This window comes from Trichechus manatus, unplaced genomic scaffold (assembly GCF_000243295.1).
Source record: "Trichechus manatus latirostris isolate Lorelei unplaced genomic scaffold, TriManLat1.0 scaffold00057, whole genome shotgun sequence".
In the NCBI taxonomy this organism is placed as follows: Eukaryota; Metazoa; Chordata; class Mammalia; order Sirenia; family Trichechidae; genus Trichechus; species Trichechus manatus.
The window spans coordinates 10,738,018-10,758,407 of NW_004443993.1; the positions used below are offsets into that span (position 1 = coordinate 10,738,018).

The 20,390-nt window shown below is 53.9% G+C and overlaps 1 protein-coding gene across 1 annotated transcript in view; it reads right to left on the minus strand.

Moving 5' to 3' along the window:
- HDGFL2 (HDGF like 2) overlaps window positions 1-18,666 on the minus strand; it is a 21,763-nt gene extending 3,097 nt beyond the window's left edge. The window contains exons 1-11 of the mRNA XM_004378451.2: window positions 18,595-18,666; window positions 16,229-16,305; window positions 15,995-16,133; window positions 6,791-6,991; window positions 5,184-5,300; window positions 5,015-5,086; window positions 3,104-3,260; window positions 2,941-3,016; window positions 2,543-2,861; window positions 1,072-1,175; window positions 102-175 (exon numbers count right to left, since the gene is read on the minus strand). Of these exons, the coding sequence (XP_004378508.1) occupies window positions 102-175; window positions 1,072-1,175; window positions 2,543-2,861; window positions 2,941-3,016; window positions 3,104-3,260; window positions 5,015-5,086; window positions 5,184-5,300; window positions 6,791-6,991; window positions 15,995-16,133; window positions 16,229-16,305; window positions 18,595-18,666 (1,408 nt within the window). The remainder of the gene's footprint in view (window positions 1-101; window positions 176-1,071; window positions 1,176-2,542; window positions 2,862-2,940; window positions 3,017-3,103; window positions 3,261-5,014; window positions 5,087-5,183; window positions 5,301-6,790; window positions 6,992-15,994; window positions 16,134-16,228; window positions 16,306-18,594) is intronic.
- Between the last annotated feature and the right edge of the window lie 1,724 nt (window positions 18,667-20,390).

Sequence of the window (20,390 nt, forward strand, 5' to 3'; positions counted from 1 at the left end):
GGGACCTGGCCAGTGCCAAGCCCACGTCCACTCTAGAATCAGCAATCTGAACCCTGGCCTCACCCCTCTCTCTCCGACTGATCCCTGCGCGGCCCCCTCACCTTTCTTCTTCTCAACCTTCCTGTCGGGCGTTAACACCTCGGACCTCTTCCGGGTTCGCTCTACCTTCGGGGGCCTGCAAAGAGCACCTCCCCTTAGGCCCCAACCAACACAGCCCAGCGGTGCCACCCCCCAACCGAGGGACCAGGGGCCTGTGGGAGGGAGGCACATCACCTTCAGGAGGCCCTGGCCTAGGTCAAGGGCAGTGCCCCCAGGGGAGGCCTGCACCTCCTTTCTCTGGGTCTCACGAGTGAACCAGGGGAGATGCAGAGCTCTCTTTCCACGTGGCTGAGGACTAGTTATGCGAAACCCATAGGTTTCTTTATTAAAGTGATTGAACATTTATGAGCATGACAGCTCATCAGGCACGGCTGGTGCACCTGAGGGCTCCAGCTCCACACTCTGCTCCGCCGTCCGGCTTGGTGCCACCCTGCCACGCTCTGGCGGGGCATGCACATCTGCCAGTGACTGGGACTCCATAGGAAAGGGGGCTGGGACATGGGCACTGTCCCCCTACCTCCTGGGCCTCCAACTTAGAAAAGTCTGAGAACCCTGGTCTAGGGCAGGGTCTCTCCCCTCAGCACTGCTGATGTGGGGGCTGGATCCTTCTCTGGGGCGGGGCCGTCCTGCGAACGGTCGGATGTTGAACAGCATCCCGGGCCTCCACCCACTCGAGGCCAGTGGCACCCCCCAGTCATGACAATCACGAATGTCCGCAGACATTGCTCACTGGGGGCAATCTCGCCCTGGGTGAGGCCTGCTGCTCTAGGGAAGGGCCTCAGTCCTGGAGCAGGGATTCCTCCACAACCTGATGCGCCCGAGGAGCCAGAAGCTTCCAACAGATCTGGCTCCAGGACTGAATTCAAGAGCTGGTCCATCCGTGAGGGGTGCGGGGCCCCAGGGAGGCTGGGAATCTTGGGGACAGGCAGGGCCCTGGGGAGCCAGAGGAGGAGGGGCAAAGCTGGGGCTAACTTGGCTCGGGACTTCTCCTCCAGACGCCCTCTCTTCTCCTTCTGGCTGGGTTTCCTCACGGGCTCGAGGGTCTGCGGCTGCAACTTCTTAGCAGATTTCTTCGCCTGCAACAGCAGAGGAGAGGCGGGGCTGGGGGCCTGGGAAGAGACCCCTCTCTAGAGACAGTCCTGCTCAGAGACAGTGTTTTCGACACTCCCTGCCACCACCTTCTAACTCCCTGGAACTGCCGGGGCAAGCGCAGAGCAGGGCAAGACGGCAACGAAGACCCCCGGGCCCATGCCCAGCCAGGAGCTTCCCTGGAAGCACCTCAGGGTCTGGAGTGCAGGCCCCGCCCAGCAGATGGAGCTCAAAGCCTTGGCCCCCATGCTTCCCAGGGCTGGGGGCTACCACAGGGAGAGGAGGGGGCGCTCTGCTGGCTCACCCAGAAGTGGAGGCCCTGGCTCAGGGATCGCCACTGCATGGCAGCACTGAGCGCAGGCTAGAAAGTCACAGGCCTGAAGGTCAGACTCTCTGGATTCAGGCCAGACTGCAAGTGCCCTGAGGGTGGGGAATGCAACAGACCCTGCGGCACCCACAGAGCCTCGGGCACCCGTGAACACCTGAGTCAGGCCTGTCCCTCCTCTGTTCACAACCCTCAGGGCTCCACCTCCCTCAGGTAAAAGCCCAAGTCCTGCCCCTGGCCCACAGGGCCCTGCACGCCCTGCCCTGTCCCCTCCCTGCCCTCCCCTCCTCCTCTCTCCCCCGGCTCCAGCCTCCTCACTGTTCCTCCAGTGCACCAGGCCCGGTCCTGCCTCAGGGCCTTTGCATGGGCTGTTCCCTCTGCCTGGAAGGCTCTTTCCCCAGATGTCTTCACAGATCACCCCTCACTTCATTCAGTTCCTTACTCTAAAGTCACCTTGTTGAGCCAGGCCTTCAGGGTCTACCCCATGTGAACAGAACCCTCCCACTCCGGCCCTCCGTGTCCCCTTGCTCTATTCTCCTCCTTAGCGCTGATGCTCTCACACACCACAGCTTACACGCCTGTCTCCCTGACTTGAAGGCCAGCCTCTCAGGCTTCTGAGTTCCGTTCACAGCTGCCCTGCTGTACACCTGGCACCGAGAATGGTGTCTAGTACACAGTAGGTGCTCAATAAAAAACAGAAACATCAAACCAGTTGCCGTCAAGTCGATTCCGACCCCTGGCAACCCTGTGTGTGCAGAGTAGAACTGCTCCACAGGGTATTCAAGGCTGTGACCTTTCAGAAGCAGATCTCCAGGCCTTTTTTCTGAGGTGCCTCTGGGTGGGTTGTAACCACCAACCTCTTGGCTAGTAGCCGAGCATGTAACGGTGCCACCTGGGGCCTCCCAGGTGTTGAAGAAAGGAATGGGCTTACTGAATGAGGTGACAACGGGGTGGGCACCAGGGAGAGGCCTTGTGGCTGTCACCTGCCTCCCAGGCCCCCGGGACCTCCCACCAAGGCGCGGCACGCACCTCCCTGTCCAGTCCAGCCTCGGGCTCCGAGTCAGAGGAGGACGGGGGACCGCGCGCTCGGCCCCGCCCACGGCCGCGCTTCTTGACGGGCCCGTCGTCCTCGTCCCGGAGCTCATCCCCGCTGCTGTCGCTGGCTCCGCTGCGGGGGGCGTCCTCCCGCTCAGCCCGCTCCCGCCGCCGCTCCTTCTCCTCCTTCTCCTGCTCACGCAGCCGCCGCAGCTCCTCCTGCTGCTCCCTCCGCCGCTTCTCCTCCAGCTCACGGCGGCGCTCCTCGTCGCGGCGCTTCCACTCGCTGATGCGGTCCACCTCGTCGCTGTCGCTGCGGGCAGCGGCGGAGGGTGAGGGGAGGGCCGCCCGGCGCCCACGGCCAGGAGGGGCCCCAGGGCGCCAACACCCACCTGCCACTGCTTGAGCTGGACGGGGGCCGCTCGGGCTTCGGCTTCCGGCCGCGGGGCTTCGGGGGCGGCTTCTCGGCTATGGAGAGACAAGGAGGGGATACCACCGTCTTCCCCAGGGCTGACAGTTCCAGGGTAACCGGGGGGCCACACTGGGAGCCCCTACCTGGCTTCCTGCCCCGCGGAGGTTTCTTCACAGACATGTCCGAGTCGGAGGAGGAAGAGGAGGAGGAGGAGGATGCGGACCTGGCCACCGCCACAGGCTCCTCCTTGGCCCCATCTGAGTCGGCTTTGGAGTCGGAGTCAGAGGCTGAGGCCACCTTCTGGGGAGAAGTCGTGAGGGGATGGGCTGGGGCGTCAGAGAAGCAGATGAACTGACCACCGCTGCTCCCTGCCCCTGTCCAGATGGGCCCCCATCCAGCATCTCTTCAAGGCTGAGCAATGCCCCCTCCCACCCAACCCACTCCAATGTCCTAGGATCCTCTGTGTTCTGGCCAAATCACGTGCAGTGTATTTCGTGCAGCTGCCTGATCAAGATCAAGGTGCTTAACGTGCCCGGGCCCTTCCCTCGTCTGTGAAGTGGGGCATCTTGCTAGAGCCAGTTTTCACCTCTATTTTTTTTTCCTAAGTTTTATTTATTTTGTTGTTGAGAATACACATAGCAAAACATACACCAATTCTACCGTTTCTACACTTACAATTCAGTGACATGTAGAAATTACATTCAAGTTGTGCAACCGTTCTCACCCTTCTTTTCTGAGTTGTTCCTCCCCCATTAACATAAACTCACTGCCCCCTAAGCTTCCTACCTAATCTGCCGAGTTGCTGTTGTCAATTTAATCCCACAGAGATAGTTCCTAAGAGTGTAATGCTCAAGGCAGACATTCTTTACTAGTTAAGCTAAATTATTGTCTAGTCTTAAGATGACTTCAGGAGATATTTTTGGTTTAAGGTTTAAACATTATCTCAGGCGACGGTTTCAGGGATTCAGCTAGCCTCAATGGCTCCAGAAAGTCTAGAGTCCGTAAGAATTTGAAATTCTGTTCTGCACTTCCCCCTTTTTGATCAGGATCTTTTATAGAATCTTTGATCAAACTGTTCGGTAATGGTAGCCGGGCACCATCCAGTTCTTCCGATCTCATGGCAAAGAAAGCAGTTGTTCATGGAGGCAGCTAGCCATACATTCCATTTCCTCCTCCTATTCCTGACTCTCTTTCTTCCTCTGTTGCTCCAGGCGAATAGAGACCAACTGTTGTGCCTTGGATGGCCGCTTGCAAGCTTTTAAGACCCCAGGTACTTTGCAATGAACTAGGAGGTAGAACAGAAGCACTAAACACGTTACTAGGCCAATTAACTGGGATGTCCCAAGAAACCATGACCCTAAACCTCCAAACCAGGGAACCAAATCCCATGAGGTGCTTGGTTGTACATAAGCACCTCAGCAGCTACTCTTTTGTTGTTGTTGTTGTAATATATCTATCACACAATTTTTGCCAATTTAACTTTGTACAGATGTACAACTTACTGACAGCAATTATAATACCATGTTTTTACGAAAATAACACTGCCTTCTATGTCTGTCTGCCAACTGCGCCCTACCCCGTGATGCGCTCTCGCAATCAACTCCGTTGTCCTAATATCCTGCATAGAGGCCCCACTAGACAAGCTGATCTTCTCTGCTGCCTTTAGCCCTCAAACTCCACCGTCACCATGGCGCGCGCGCGCGCGCACACACACACACACGTGCACACACATCCTCTTTTACACACACGGCCCTTGTGAGGGCACCACTCCTTCCTGATGACAGCACTCTGGAACACTGTTTCCCACAGCAGACAGAAAGCTCCTCGTGGGGCGGCGGGAGCTGCGTCTGCCCCACTCTCACTGAGGTGCCTGACAGATCCAAGTGCTCAGAAATGCTGGACACTGGGTTCACCCTGTAGGTCCACCTGTGGCCCAGGCCCCACCCACTCCCAGAACAGCCTGGCTCAACACCCATGGATGGTGACCAGGGACTGATGAGAAGCCTCCAGGGGTTCCCCAGAGGTGGGCATGGAAAACACAAAACAGCCCCTACCTTTTTCTTCCTTCCTCCAACAGGGCCACGCCGTGGGGCCCGGGCCACAGCCTTCTTCTCGGGGGTGAAGTCCTGGGTGAAGGGATGGAAGCACGATGTGGGACGCGCAGGCTGGCGCCACTGGGCTCTCGCCAGGCCCTGTCCCCCAAGGATGTGCCCACCTGCTCACCTGGTCACTGGTCTTCTCAGACTCGGACGAGCTTTCTGAGTTCTCCTCTTCGGAGGGGGACATGCTGGCTTGGTCCAGGTCGCTGGAGGCCTTCCGGGCTCGTTTCGACACTGACATCTGAAAGGGGGTGGCCTGGACATGTCAGTGGGTGGGAAGCCTGCGTTCCTGGCACAGCCTTCTTGCACCATGGTGGGCAGCCTCCCACTGGCCGCTCACAGCCCGGGCTAGAGCTGGGGTCCCTGAACCTTCCTGGGGCCAGGGACACCGTGGAGAGTCTGAGAAAAACCAGGGATCGTTCCCCCCCACCCCACCCCCTACACACACTCTCTGGAACTAGCAGAGAGACGGAGGTAGCGGCCGCACAACACAGTGAATGTGCTAACAACAACCGGTTGCCATCGAGTCCTCTCCCACTCATGGCAACCCCATGTGTGTCAGAGTTGGACTGTGCTCCACAGGGTTTTCAATGGCTGAGTTTTCAAAAGTGGACCTCCAGGCCTTTCCTCTGTGGTGCCTCTGGGTGGACTCAAACAGCCAACCTTTTGGTTAGTAGCCAAGTGCTTAACCATTTGCACCACTCAGAAACATTCATGACATAATATTAAGTGGGGGGAAAAAAAGGCACACATATTGCACGTCAATATTGCCATTTCCATCAGTTATATACACACGTACGTAACCCCTGCGTGGGCACACCAAGACCACAAAAATACACACGAGCATGTTAACAGTCCTTGGTTTAGAACCGCCCCCTCCCCATAGCATGGGTATTTTTCACTAGCTTCTTTGTATTTTTGCATCTTCCAACTTACCAATCACGAACATGGCTTATCATTACAAGTGGAAACGAGAGCAAAAGTCATTTTAAAAAAATAATAAAAAGAATGGCTTCCTCTACTAAAAGAATTCGCTGATCTGACCTGGTCCTTTCCTTAGCACCCACATATTTAGAAACTGTCAAAGGCAGAGGAAAGAACATCCTCAACAGAGCTGAGAACACATGTACACGGGAAAACCTGTACACGAACGTTCACAGCAGCATCACTCATAACAGCCAAAAGGACGGAAACAAGCCAAGCGCCTGTCAACTGTAAAATGGGTAAACTGTGGTCTATCCGTACGATGGAATATTATTCAGCTAGAAAGATGAATGAATGAAGCATCAATACATATTACATGTGGATGAACCTTGAAAACATTACACTCAGTAAAAAAGCCGGTCACAAAGGACCACATATTGTATGATCCCATTTATATGAGATGTCCAGAACGGTCAAATGTGTGGAGACAGAGAGTGGATTAGTGGTTGCCTAGGGCTTGGAGGCAGCAGGGAATGGGGAGTGGCTGCTGACGGGCACAGGGTGGTGACAATGTTCTGGAACTAGACCGTAGTGACAGGTTTTTGCACACTCAAAAAGACTGCACACTTTTGTGAAAGGGTGAGTTTTATGGTATGTGAATTATATCTTAATTTTTTTAAATGCACGTTAAAAAAAAAAAGAGGGAGGCAAGGGAGAGGCAGGCTGCCGGATGAGACTTTAGGGTATGAGAAAGCAGGACCAGGCCTCACTGGGCACCCCGCTGGCCCACACAAACCCTTTGCCTACCTTCAATGCCGAGGCCTTCCGTTTCAGGCCGCTGTTGTCACTGCTCTTGTCTGAGTCCGAGTCACTCTCCATCCTCTCGCTGGCGGCTGCAGTGGTCACGGCAGTGATGGCCATGGCCCCCCGGGCCTCGGCGTCCTCGTCAGCGTCACTCCCACCCACGGGGTCGGCGTCAGGGGCCTCGCTGTCTGAGGAGCTCACGGGCTGAGGAGCGGAGACTGCACGTCAACGCGCGGTCCAGATAGCGACCCAGAGAACAGCACCCACAGGCTTTACAAACGGGGGAAACAAAAGCCTGAGAGCAAGATGGCAATGCATGGGGGGTGGTGCTGGGGTCAGGCCGCAGGATGGCAGGTCAAGCTTTGCCACGATCGGGCTTGTACCTTGGGCAAGTGACTTAAACCTCCCTGTGCCTCAGTTTCCACACGTGCCCGGCATGGTCACACACAGCGTGAGAAGGGGGTGCCATAATAGCTCCCCAAGCATGGAGGTACTGCTCTGCACCCAGCACGGCCACATCTGACATAAAATCTGAACAAGCTGTTTCCTAAATAACTGATATTGAGAGAAAGAGAGACAGAGATTTTAAAAACTCAAGTCCAAGGACAGATGAATGCTGCCGTCAAGTCAAGTGATGGTGATCCCCGTGTGTCAGAGTAGAGCTAAGCTCCATAGGGTTTTCAATGGTTGATTTTTCAAAAGTAGATTGCCAGGCTTTTCTTCCAAGGTGCCTTGGGGTAGACTCAAACCGCCAGCCTTTCGGTCAGCAACCGAGCATGTTAACTGTTTACACCACCATTATTCAGCCATAAAAAGAAATAAAAAGTCCTGATACATGCTACAACATGGATGAACCCTGAAAATATCCCGCTCGGTCAAAGCAGTTCAACACAAAAGGCCATACAGTATGATTCCACTGATGCGAAATGGCCAGGCATGTCCATGGAGGCAGAAAGCGGATTAGTGGGTGCTTATAACTGGGGGCTGAGGAAACGGGGGGACAAGGGGTGATGAGTAAGGGGTACAAGGTTTCTTTCTGGGGTAATAAGAATGTTCTGGAACTAGATGGTGGTGATGGTCACACAACACTGTGAATGTACTAAAAGCTGCTGAAGTATACGCTCTAAAATGGCTAAAATGCTAAATTTTGTTACGTGACTTTTACGTAAAAAAAAAAATGAACGTTACCAACAGAAGGCACCTTGGTGTGATTCTAGTAGGGGCAGAAGGGACTGAGCAAGGCCAAGAAAGAAGCCAAGAGGACAAAGATGGTATGAAGACACGTGGAGACGTGTTTCCAAAGCCCACCTAACAGGACTCGAGACGTGAGCTGAGGCGAGGAAGCAGAGAGGCCAAGGTCAGGGCTGAGGTCTCACAGCTGCGCAGCCAGAGGGGGAGGAGGCCTGTCTCAAGGCCTGACAGACGCAGAAGGTGCAGCCTCGGGGGCTCGTCCAAGTGGACACACACAAGAGAACACAGAACGGGAAGGCGGGACGAGTGAGCTGGGTGTCAGATAGGGGCTGGGGAGGGAGAGCAGGGTAGAGGGGGGGAGTGGGAAGGACCTCGGCCCTCCCTCAATGCCCCGTCCCCTCCACGGTCACTCTGTTATAAAGCCCCCTATCCTTCCCCTGGAGTCCTGGTAGCCCAGTGAATAAGAGCTCGACTGCTAACCAAAGAGTTGGTAATTCGAATCCACTAGCCACTCCCTAGAAACCCTATGGGGCAGTTCTACTGTATCCCATAGGGTCGCTATGAGTTGGAATTGGCTCGATGGCAACGAGTTACTCTTCCCCCACCGCCAGGCTAAGCCACCCTGACCTTTGTGCACAGACGCAGGCTTGCTCACAATGCCCACCGAGTGACAAGAAAAATGAGAGCCAGGTGTTGTAGGAGCTAGTGGCTCCGCACCTAACGCATTTTGTCTCCCCAGTGGCCCTGTGAGCAAGAGCCTTGGGCACAGTGACAGGGCCCTGCCTGTGTAATCTCTGACGAGACCAAAAAGGCTAACGGTGAAGTAGGTAAGCCCCAGAATGAAAACGCCAAGGGAGAAGACGCTCGCTTTCACAGTCGACCTCCATCATGCCTTTCTTCCAAGCGCTCAGAGGGCTCTCGGGCTTACTTCCCTGGAGCATCCCTGGCTGGTGGAGAAGGAAGACATTATCCTGTTTCTCGTGGGGGAAATGGCAGCTCAGAGGGAAAGAGACTGAGCGGCTGGTGCGAGGATCTTGGACCACGAGGATCAGGGTCAGTATGATAATACTTCAGACAATGTTCTGCCGCCATCTGTGAGGTTCTCACTGGCTATGTTTTCAGAAGTAGACCACCAGGTCCTTCTTTCTAGTCCATCTTAGTCTGGAAGGTCTGCTGAAACCTGTCCACCATGGGTGACTCTGCTGGTATTTGAAATACTGGTGGCATAACTTCCAGCATCACAGCAACACGCAGGCCACCACAGTACCACACACTGACAGAGGGCACCTAACAACATTATAGCACTAAGAACTAATGTTACCCGAGCGTGAACTACCAGACACCGAGCCTACCTCTACTTGCTGTTAGCTGCCGTCGAGTTGGCCCCCGACACGTGGCAACCCCATGGACAATGGAACAATGCTGCCCGGTCCTGGGCCATTTCCATGATCGACTGCAGATTGGACTGTCGTGATCCACAGGGTTTTCAGAGGCTGATTTTTGGAAATATATCACCAGGCCTTTCTTCCTAGTCCGTTTTACTCTGGAAACTCTGCTGAAACCTGTTCAGCATCCTAGCAACATACAAGCCTCCACTGACGGACGGGTCGTGGCTGTGCTTGAAGTGCACTAGCCAGGAACTCAACCTGGGCCTCCCGCATGGGAGGCAAGAACTCTACCACTGCACCAGGTGGGAATTCTCCTCCTCACTGCAGAGTCAAGGAAACAGGTGCAGAGAGGTCAAAAACAGCTCAAGATCACACACCTGGTGAGTGACAGAGTTGGGACACAAAACTAGGTTGGCCTCAGCCTCCTAGTGTGGGCCACCACACGCAGCCACTAACCAGATGCCGTCGGGCTGACCCTGACTCATGGCAGCCCCGTGTATCAGATCAGAACTGTGCTCCACAGTTTTCAATGGCTGGTTTTTCAGAAGTAGATCACCAGGCCTTTCTTCCAAGGTGCCTCTGAAAGGACTCGAACCAACCTTATAGTGAGCAGATGAGCGTGTTCACCATTTGCACCACCAAGGGACTCCACATATGGCTACTGCTTATTACAAAGCCCGTGCAAAGCCGTGCAATCCGACATGTGCCCTGACAGCCCTGTGGCGCGATGAGGAAGAATGTCCTTGCTCCACAAATGAACAAACTCAGTCTCCAGGAAGGGACGTGGCCTGCCCTGCATGGTGCTAACGGGGAAAGCCAGGACCAGAACTCTGGGTCCTCTGGGGTCAGCCCGCTGGGCTCTAACAGCCATCCACCGGAGGGTTCAGGGAATGTGATTCACACCAAGAGGTTCAGACAACGTAAGCGCGGGAGGCACAGGGGAGAACCAGGAAACGTAAGGTCTCGAGCCAGCCAACTCTGAAGCATCCCAGGCCCCGACTGGTCAGTGAGACAGGCGGTTTGCTCCTCAGTGACCTGGCGGAGCCAGAGGGCGGAGAAGGTGGGAAAGTTGCTGTTGGCTGCCCCTGAGTCGATTCCAACTCACAGCGACCCCATGTGTCATAGAGTAGAACTGCCATATAGTTTTCTTGGCTATAATCTTTTTTTCTTTTTCAAATTTACTTATTTTGTTGTTGCTGAGAATAGATACAGCAGAACAAACACCAATTCAACAGTTTCTCCATGTACAATTCAGTGACACTGATCACACTCTTCAAGTTGTGTAACCATTCTCACCCTCCTTTTCTGAGTTGTTCCTCCCCCATTAACATAGACTCACTGCCCCCTAAGCTTCCTATCTAATCTTTCAAGTTGCTGCTGTCAGTTTGATCCCATATAGATAGTTGTCAAAAGAACACAACGCTCAGGGCAGGCATTTTTAACTAGTTAAGTTAAACTATTGTTTGGTTTTAAGAAGACTTCAGGGGATATTTGGTTTAAGATTTAAAGATTATCTCAGGGTAATAGTTTCAGGGGTTCATCCACCCTCCATGGCTTCAGAAAGTCTAGAGTCCGTGAGAATCTGAAATTCTGCTCTGCATTTTCCTGCTTTTGATCAGGATTCTTTTATAGACTCTTTGATCAAACTGTTCAGTAATGGTAGCCGGGCACCACCCAGTTCTGGTCTCATGGCAAAGGAGGCAGTTGTTCATGGAGGCAGTTAGCCACACATTCCATTTCCTCCTCCTATTCCTGACTCTCCTTCTTCCTCTGTTGCTCCAGGCAAATAGAGATGAATTGCTGTGCCTTGGATGGCCACCTGCAAGCTTTTAAAACCCCAGGCACCACACAATGAACTAGGAGGTAGAAGAGAAGCACTAAACAAGTTAAAGGCCAGTTAAGTGCGATGTCCCATGAACCATGACCTTAAACCACCAAACCAGGGAACCAAATCCCATGAGGTGTTTGTACATAAGCAGCCTTAGCAGCTACTCTTTTTTTTTGTCATTGTTGTATATCTTGGCTATAACCTTAACAGGAGCAAATTTCCAGGCCTTCTTCCGCAGCACCACTGGGTGGGTTTGAACCACCAACCTTTAGGTTAGCAGTTGAGCACAAACTGTTTGCACTACCCAGGGGCCTTAAGGTGGGAGAGGAAGACAGAAATCAGCCTTGCCTCCTCATTCCCCACCTCGGCCGCCATGGGCAACCGAGCACAGGCAACGCAGCACACGCAAGAGGCTTCATGTGCATCTTCTCACCGATTCTCCCGGGGTGGGGGGGGGCCATTGTCCTGTTCTCAGAGGGGCAAACTGAGGCTCAGAGACAGGACGTTAAGCCCCAAGGTACAGAGCTAGCAAGTGGAGTGGAGGAGCCAGAATTTGAACCCAGAGTCCCTTGCCCACAAAGCAGGGCTCTTGACCCCAGATGTCTCTCATCTAGAGATTATTCCCCAGGCCCCCTGCCTTGTACAGGCCAGCTGTAGAAGTCAGTAACAGCTACCACTTGGTGACAGCCTCACTGCTCGCCACTCTGACCTTCAACCCCATAGCACACGGCTCACATGAAGAACGCTGGCTGGGAGCGGGAAGGCCAGCGTTTCAGCCCCAGCCCAGCTTGTTGCGAACAAGCTGGAGAACCTTGGATGAGCTCCTTTATGTCTTCGTCCAACAAGGGACATGGCTGTAGTGAGTGGAAGCCCGTAACCCAAGGGTTCAAACCTGGGGTGATTCTACCCCCAGCGGACACTCGGCAATGTCTAGGGACATTTGTGGTTGTCATGACTGTGGGAGGGAGTGTTACTGGCATTGAGTGGGTGGAGGCCAGGGATGCTGCTCAACACCCTACAATGCACAGGATGGCAGTCCCCACCCCGGAGAAAGATCCAGCCCTGAATGTACACAGTGCCGAGGGGGTACGATCCTGATCTATATCTAAAAGGTCTCATTCTAGCTGGGTCCCTCTGGGCAATCAAGCAAGCTCTGTGGGCCTCAGTCTGCTCACCTGTAAGACGGGGAAAGCGCCATCATCTGCCCAGCCCACTCTCAGGATTATTGCAAGAACAAAGAACAACATCACTAAAACCACATCCAGGGACCATTTTCACTTGCTGACTAGGAAGGGGACTAGGGAAACAGGCCTTCCCACACGCTGTGGATGAGAATGCAAATCAGTACCCCTCTGAGAAACACTATTTCAGCGAAGGCCATCAGAAAGAAGGAGGTCGCTGTGTGTGTGTTCCCACGGACCAGGCACCAAGACATACTATTGGGTGAATAAAGCCAAGTACAGAATTCCAGGCTTAAAAAAGGGTAAGTATTCACCCAAGAAAACTTACACACGGCCAACAAGCATGTGAGAAGATGCTCAACGTCATTAGTCATTTGGAAGATGCAAACCCAGACCCCAGTAAAACAGCATTTCACCCTCACTAAGAGGGCAAGGATCAGAAAAACAAAAAACAACAAGTGTTGGCAAGGATGTGGAGAAACTAGAACCTTCACCCACTGCTGGTTTTGGTACAGCCACTGTGGAAAACAGTTTGACAACTCCTTCAAAAGTTGAACATAGAACAACCATAAGATCCAGTAATTCCAACTCTAGGTATGTATGGAGCCCTGGTAGCACAGTGGTTAAGAGCTCAGGCTGCTAATCAAAAGGTCAGCAGTTTAAATCCACCAGCTGCTCCTTGGAAACCCTATGGGGCAGTTCTACTCCGTCCTATAGGGTCGCTATGAGTCAGGGTTGACTGGATGGCAATGGAAGGTATATATATACGCCACTGTGCACCAGAAACCTGTACATCAATGCAAAACAGCCAAAAGGTAGAAACAACCTAAATGTCCATCAAAAGATGAATGGATAAACGAAATGTACTCCATCCATACAACGTGAAATTATTCAACCATAAGGAGAAATGAACTCCTGATATGTGCTACGGCATGGGTGAGCCTTGAAAAAATCATGCTAAGTGAAATAAGTCAGTCACAAAAGGACAAATATTATATGATCCTACTTCCATGAAATAGCTACTGTAGGCAAAAGTAGAAACCAAAGTTTATTAGTGGTTACCAGGGGCAGGAGGGAGGGGGAAAGGGGAGTCATTGCTCAGGGGGCACTGAGCTTCTGTTAAGGGTGATGGAAACTCTTGGAGACAGATAATGGTGACAGCTGCACAGCATGATGAACATAATCAACATCACTGAATTGTACACATAAAAAATGCTGAACTGGTAAATGTTTCTTTCTATGTATTTTACCACAATAAAACAAAAAAATTTTTTTTTTTTTAAGAAAGACCTATGCTTTCATATGACCAACATATTGTGGAAGAATCTAGAAGACACTGGCAGCTGTGGCTATTTTGAGAGGAGAACAGAGTGCATTTTTGTACCTTTTGATTTTTGCACAATAATCCTGTATTCCTACTTAAAACATAAAAATAAAACAAAAACTTTAAGGCTGAAAAACAGAGGCTGCTCAGTTACCCAGAAGGCAGCGCTTCTTAAATGCCTGTCCATGGACTGGCTGCAGCAGAAGCATCTAGAATGATGATTGGGAAAAGAAAAACCAAAAGTTCCCATCTAACTCAAAATCTCTAGTGGTGTGACTCAGGTATCTGCGTTTTAAGCAAATGTCCCATTTGGAAGCATGGTCAGGTTAGGGAACCAAGGATTAGCAACAAGCTCTGATACCTGTAACTACTCTCGACTTGGGAAATTTGTACAAGATTTATTTAATTTCAAGGTTGCACTACCTTCGAGTCTCATTTTTTCACGGGCAGGCATCTACGTGGTACTTAGCAAGCTGTGGGAGTCCAATAAATATTAAATGGTACGATGATTCACCAAGAGGTAAGAGGCTGAGGACATAACCTTAGAGAGCTGGAGCTGGGGCCAGAAAAGGATCTCAGGAAACTCAACCACCCGAAGACCTTCCGATCTATTTCTCCAAGTCGTGGACCCGCAAAGTCTGGGGGAGCAAGGGAATGGCAGTGAGTGTGGAACCAGAAAGGGGCCATGCTGGTGCACGGTTAAGCGTTCAGCTAACAAAGTCCGGTGGTTCAAACCCGCCCAGCGGCTCCACAGGGGAAAGACCTGGCCATCTACCCTGTAAAGATTACAGCCTAGAAAACCCTACGGTGTACCACTTGAGGAAGGTGATCGGCGTCACTGAACTGTACATGTAGAAACTGTTGAACTGGTGCATGTTCTGCTGTGTATATTCTCAACCACAAAAATAAAATTCAAAAAAAAAAATCCCTACGGGACAGCGCTACGACTCTAGTCACATACCAACTAACTGCATCAGAGCAGAGAGAACTCTGTCTTCCACACGTCACGGCAGAGAAAAGTAACACGCCACCGAGACTTGCGAAAAACGCTGGCCCCAGCCCCTCGGCGCACAGAGCCATGTGGTGACCGAGTCCCCGGAAGGTGAGGGCTGCGTCTGATTCACTTGTCTTCCTGGTCCCTAGCACAGCACCTGGTGACAGGTGTCAATATAGAAACGTTGGCCAGATAAATGGGTGAACGCTCTCGAGCGCAGATGAAGGAGAGGTCAGCTCAAGACTCCAAGTTCCCAGGCTAGACCAGGCACCACAGAACCACGTCCTCCCCCGCTCCCAAAAACCAAAGGCTGAGCACAGCCCTCTCCAAGGCCCGCTTTCCACCTGTCCCAGATGTCGCCTTCTCCCCTAACATCCCAGATGTCCACTAGCTTTCCCGACCTGTGGTCAGTTCCTTTCACCTCCCAGCCAACTTCCCGCCCATGCCTCCTAAGCCCAGGCTACCCCTCTTCCCCATACCTCCCACAAAAACCTCAAAAGCAGGGTTAAAAGCAGAGCGAAGAACCCTTGCTGGCTTCCTCCCAACCACAGCTCACCCCAAAATGCCTGATGAGCCACCCTCCCCCATCCTTCTGTGGCCTTCCCTGGCTTTCTATCAATGTGACTTCCCCTTTCTCAACTCCTTCCTTCCCCTGAGGGTCCTAAGAGCCTGCTTGGCCAGCCAGATGTCACCCCTATGATTCTTGGCATCTTCTTCCTACCTGACCAAGAACTCTCATATCTAAAAACGACTGCCTTTTCAAAGTCCAAATCTGGCAGTAATTGGGGAGGGAGGGAGGGGTTTTGGAGGGGGAAAAAAAAAAAGCTTTTTTCTTAGAAAATAAGTTGTTATCAAAGCGATCACAACACTGTTACACATTCAGGCTAACCCTAGAGCAGGGGTTCTCATCCAGGGGCGACCCTGGGCCATGTCTGGAGACATTTGTGGGTGTCACAGCTGGGTAGGGGGAGTGATACTGTCATCGAGCGGGCAGAGGCCAGGGATGGGTTTGGGGTGCTGAGGTTGAGAAACCCTGCATTCATCACTGGGGAAACAATTGAGTTGGATCCCTAGCTCACATCATACACCAGACATTCATGGCTGTCACGTGCTACCGGCATTGAGTGGGTGGAGGCCAGGGATGCTGCTGGACACCCTACAGTGCACAGGACGGTCCCCCTCAGGGAAGGCTACGGTGTCGAATGTTGACAGCACCAAGGCTCAGGAAGCCTGGCCTCTCCTTCTCCCACACAGAGAGGTAAAGCCCACCCGAGCCCGCGCCTGCCCTGGCGAGTGCTCACCGGCGGTGCGCTGTAGCTGGCGTGCGGATTGTTCTCTATCTCCCACAGCCCCTCATTGAAGCCTTTCCTCTTGTTGGGTTTCCCGTACTTGTCTTTACACTTGTCGTAGGGGAACAGGTCCTTGGGTCCCAGGAAGGCTCTGGAGAGAGGAACCACAGGGCCGGCCCCAGGTGAGCCAGGCCAGCGCCGGAGGCAGCGGGCGGGAAGATCAAGCCCCCAGGCAGGAACACTTACGTCTCGTGTGTACCGAAGAAGAAGATGGGGTATTTGTTGGGCGGGGGCTTCACGGCGCCGTCGGCGATGTCGTCGATCTGCAGCGAGGGGACGTTCGGGACGGTCAGGGGGTGACTCGGGGGGGCAGGTCCACCCATTGACCCGGGAGATCACCAAGAAAATAGCCAAGTGACTTGGAGAAAAGCATGCTGGGAGTAGGGGGTCCTTCAAGGCAAGGGGATGCATCACCTTCCATGTAAGGCTCTACCTCTGCAGGCCGCACTGCATACCTCCCCACCCACCAGGTGGGATTCTCTCCCCCAGGAAGAAAGCGACCCGCCACCCCCGCAGGTGCTTCACCTGAGCAAGGCCAAATATGGTCCTCTGAAGCGACCAGGGGGTGGGGCCGGGCTCAGCTTCTAGAACTCCCAGAATCCTCCCACTGGACCCCCTCCCACAAAGAGGCGACTGCGGGTGGTCCCCCAGAGGCTTCTGGGGCTCAGGCTGCAGCTGGCAGCTCCAAGAAGGCAGAGGGTGGGGGGTGGGCTGCAGGAGACAGGCCCTCAGCATCCAGGAAGTCCCACCCTCTCCCTCTAGGCCCACGGGCTCCAGCAGCTGTCAGTCACCCCTCCACAGGAGGCTAGCAGCCCCTTCACTTCCAATCAGGTGCTGGGAAACGTTTGGGGCTTAGCTAGTCGCCTGGGGAAAGGGGGAGAGGGATAAGCTGGCGCTGGGCAAAGGAGGGAAGCGGGAAAGGAGGGAAGTGTCTGCAAAGTTTTATCACTCTGGTTTCCTCCATGAAAATAAGCGCAAGCAGATCAGGTTAGGGTGGGTTTTCGGTCCCAATTATTCCTTCACGGTCCTCTAATCCATCTCGGTAGCTGCTTCAGTCTGCCCTGCCCCAGGCACCCAGCTGCCTTCTCTTTCGGGGCTCCCCTGGGCTACTTTTTCAAAGTCCTTGGCCACGCACACCACCTCCAAACACCTCACTCTCCCACAGAGGCATCCCCAAACTCAGTCACCCTGAGCACCACCCCAGGCGGCCTGCCTGGCCCTGTGGCTGCTCCCGCCCCACCCAGGACACGCCCCTGATGCTCTAACAGCCCCGAACTCTCAGAGCTGCTGGGCGGTTGTCCCCTGCACCAACCACCTCCTGGCACCCTGTGGCGGCCTTTCTGAACCTAAACCCTAGCTTACTTCCACCCGAAGGGCAGTGAGCCACACAGAAATCTCCCGGAATCCCACAGGACTGCCCAGCCCGACTCCCTTTCTTGTTTTGTTCCCTCAGCCTCATCCTTCCACCCTTCTCCCGGCTGCTGGGACCCTCCCCGAACCCCCTAATTCCTCCAGTTTTGCCATGCGTATACCACCAACCTCAGTCCTGGGGCGACATTGGCCCTAAGGCATGGAGATGACAAGAATCTCCAGCCCCCCTCCCCCCATGCTGCTTGCCTCTTATCTGCAGACTAAGGACCCCCAAACTCAGGACCCCCTTCAGACCTGGACCCCTCGGACCATCTGGCTCCCTCGGACCCTAGCTTCCTCAAAAGAGGTACCCCAAAGTCCCTTTGGCCCAGCCCCCTTCCCTCATATGTGCTCCTTTTGGGCTTGAGCCCCCATAGCCTAGGACTGGTCTTGGTTTCAAGCATCTGTGAGAACCACCCCAACCCCAAGTCCTCCCGCAGTCCTGGGTTGCCCACTTGGGTGCCTATCAGCTCATTGAGCCTCCTCCATCAGAGCAGGGGGATCTGTCAGGGCGCCGGTCCCCAGAGTCCCCCCAACAAGCCTTATTTGACCCTCTGGTCCCCTCAGCCCCAGTAACCTTGTGAAAGCAGCCCCCAGCCCCATTTCCATCCCTGGCCTCTCTCAGACCCTGAGACATGGCCCCCAGCTCCCCTCAGCCTTGACCTCCAATCCTTGTCCGTTCCTGCATCCTCATCTCGATCCTCCGCCTCAATCATGGCCCTCAGCCCCTCTGACTCTTGGGTCCTGTAGCCTGGGGTACCCTTCTCCCGAGATTATTATCCCCTTCCTCAAATTCCAGCCCCTTCAGACCCTCAGACTTCCCTCACACTTGAACCCTGCCCCCACGCAGACACTCGGCCTTGACTCTGCCCCCTCAGGCCCCAGTTCCGTGCCCCTTGGCTCCAGGCCCCCCGGACCTCCAGCACGTAGCTCCCTCAGGTCCGGCCCCCCTGGGCTCCACAGCGCGGGACCCTCAGGCCTGGCCCCCCCGCACTCCAGTGCGCGGGACCCCCAGGCCACCACAGACTCCAGCGCGCGGGACCCTCGGGCCCCCCAGACCTCTGGCGCGCAGTTCCCGGGGGCCCGGGGCCCCTCCTACCCCACCCCCCACCTCGCCTGGCCCATCTCCCGCGCGGCCTCACCCGGGCCGGCCAGTGCGGGTAGCCCTTCATCTTGGCGAACACCAAGTCCCCGGGCTTGAAGGCGTGCGGCATGCTGGCGGCTGGGGGCCCAAGCCGCGGGAGGCGGCGGCGGCAGCAACGGCGGCAGCGGGAGGCGAAGCCGGGGGCGGGAGCGGGACGCTGAGGGGGCGGAGGCGGCCGCCGGGGCAGAGGGCCGGCGAATGCTTATTGGACTCGGCGCCGCCGGAAGTCCCGCCTTCTGGCCGTCACAGGCAGGCGAGGCCGTCGCTCAGGGCCACGTGCGGGGATGGAGGAGCGCGGGGACCAATAACAAGAGGGGTTGGAGCAGAGCAAGTTAACGGGATTGGATAACGGGCAGAGTCAAGGGGCGTGATCCAGCGGACTAATAGAAGGAGGGCGGAGGTTATGGGAGGTGAAAGGGGAAGATGGGAGGAGGGAAACGGAGAAGGCAGGCTGCTTCGGGGCGGGGCTTGGCGTAAGGGCGGGCCATAGAACGCCACAAGAGGAGGGGCCTTAAGAGAAGGACAGACCATTGGATAGCACAGAAGAAAAATTCCAATGAACATAGGGAATGCGTGATTGATAGCCTCCTGCTAAAGAGGAGGGGCTTAACATAGGAATGAAGGCTATTGGCTACGACAAGAGAAGCGCCTCAAGGTACCGAGGGTGCATTGGCTACCAAGGGAGGAGGAGCTTAAGTAGGTGTCGGCGATGTAAAATGAGAGGTTCAACTCAAAGTACGGACAAGGCATTGCCAACACTAGGGGGCGGGGCTTAGGGGAGGCAGTGGGCCATACGGGGGGCGGGGGGGTGGTGTCAGGTTAAAGACCCACAAAATGTCAAGCATGCTTATTCATTTTACGAAGAATTTCTTGTGGAGATTCTATGTGTGCTCAATATACATAAAACCAAAAACAACCCAACCCATTGCCATCGAATTGATTCCGACTCATAGCGACCCTATAGGACAGAGTAGAACTACCCCATAGGGTTTTCAAGGAGCGGCTGGTGGATTCGAACTGCCGATCTTTTGGTTAGCAGCCAATCTCTTTAACCACTGCGCCACCAAGGCTCCTCAATATACATATTGAAACGCAAAATACACAATATACATATTAATTCATTCAAGAAAAATGTATTGAGCTCTGCATGGCCAAATTACTTAATCGCTCTGTGCCTCAGTCTTCCCATCTGTGAAATGGGACTCATAACAGTGCCGATTTTACAGTGTTGTGAGGATTAAGTTACTTCACCAACAGCCCCCAATCGAGCCCTCCCCTGGTGCTCAAACCTGTGCCTGACAATAGGAACAGCTAGGAGCAGTATATATTGTAATGGTGCCTTTGAGGAATTCAGTCTGGCAGAGGAAAGAAAGTTTTTTAAAAATGCACATACGAATAAAGCATTTAATTGCAAATAAGCTATGCAAATGCAAAGTAAAAGAATTACAGGGCTTAAGAAAAAAAACTGGGTCATGGAAAGGGAGTAATGGGGGAGACTGCCTTTAGCGTGGGAGACCAGGGAAGGCTTTCAGAAGCATTGAAGGATGAATAGGCACTAGCCTATTTAGTGGGAAGGACCCCTGGTGGGTCAGTGGTTAAATGCTCAGCTGCTAACTCAAAGGTTTGCACCCATGAGCTCTGTGGGAGAAAGACCTGGCAATCTACTCTTATAAATATTACAGCCTAGAAAACCCTATGGGGCAGATCATGTTACAGAGTAGAATTGCTCCGTAGGATTTTCTTGGCTGTAATCTTAACAGAAGCAGATTGCCAGGTCTTTCTTCTGTAGTATCG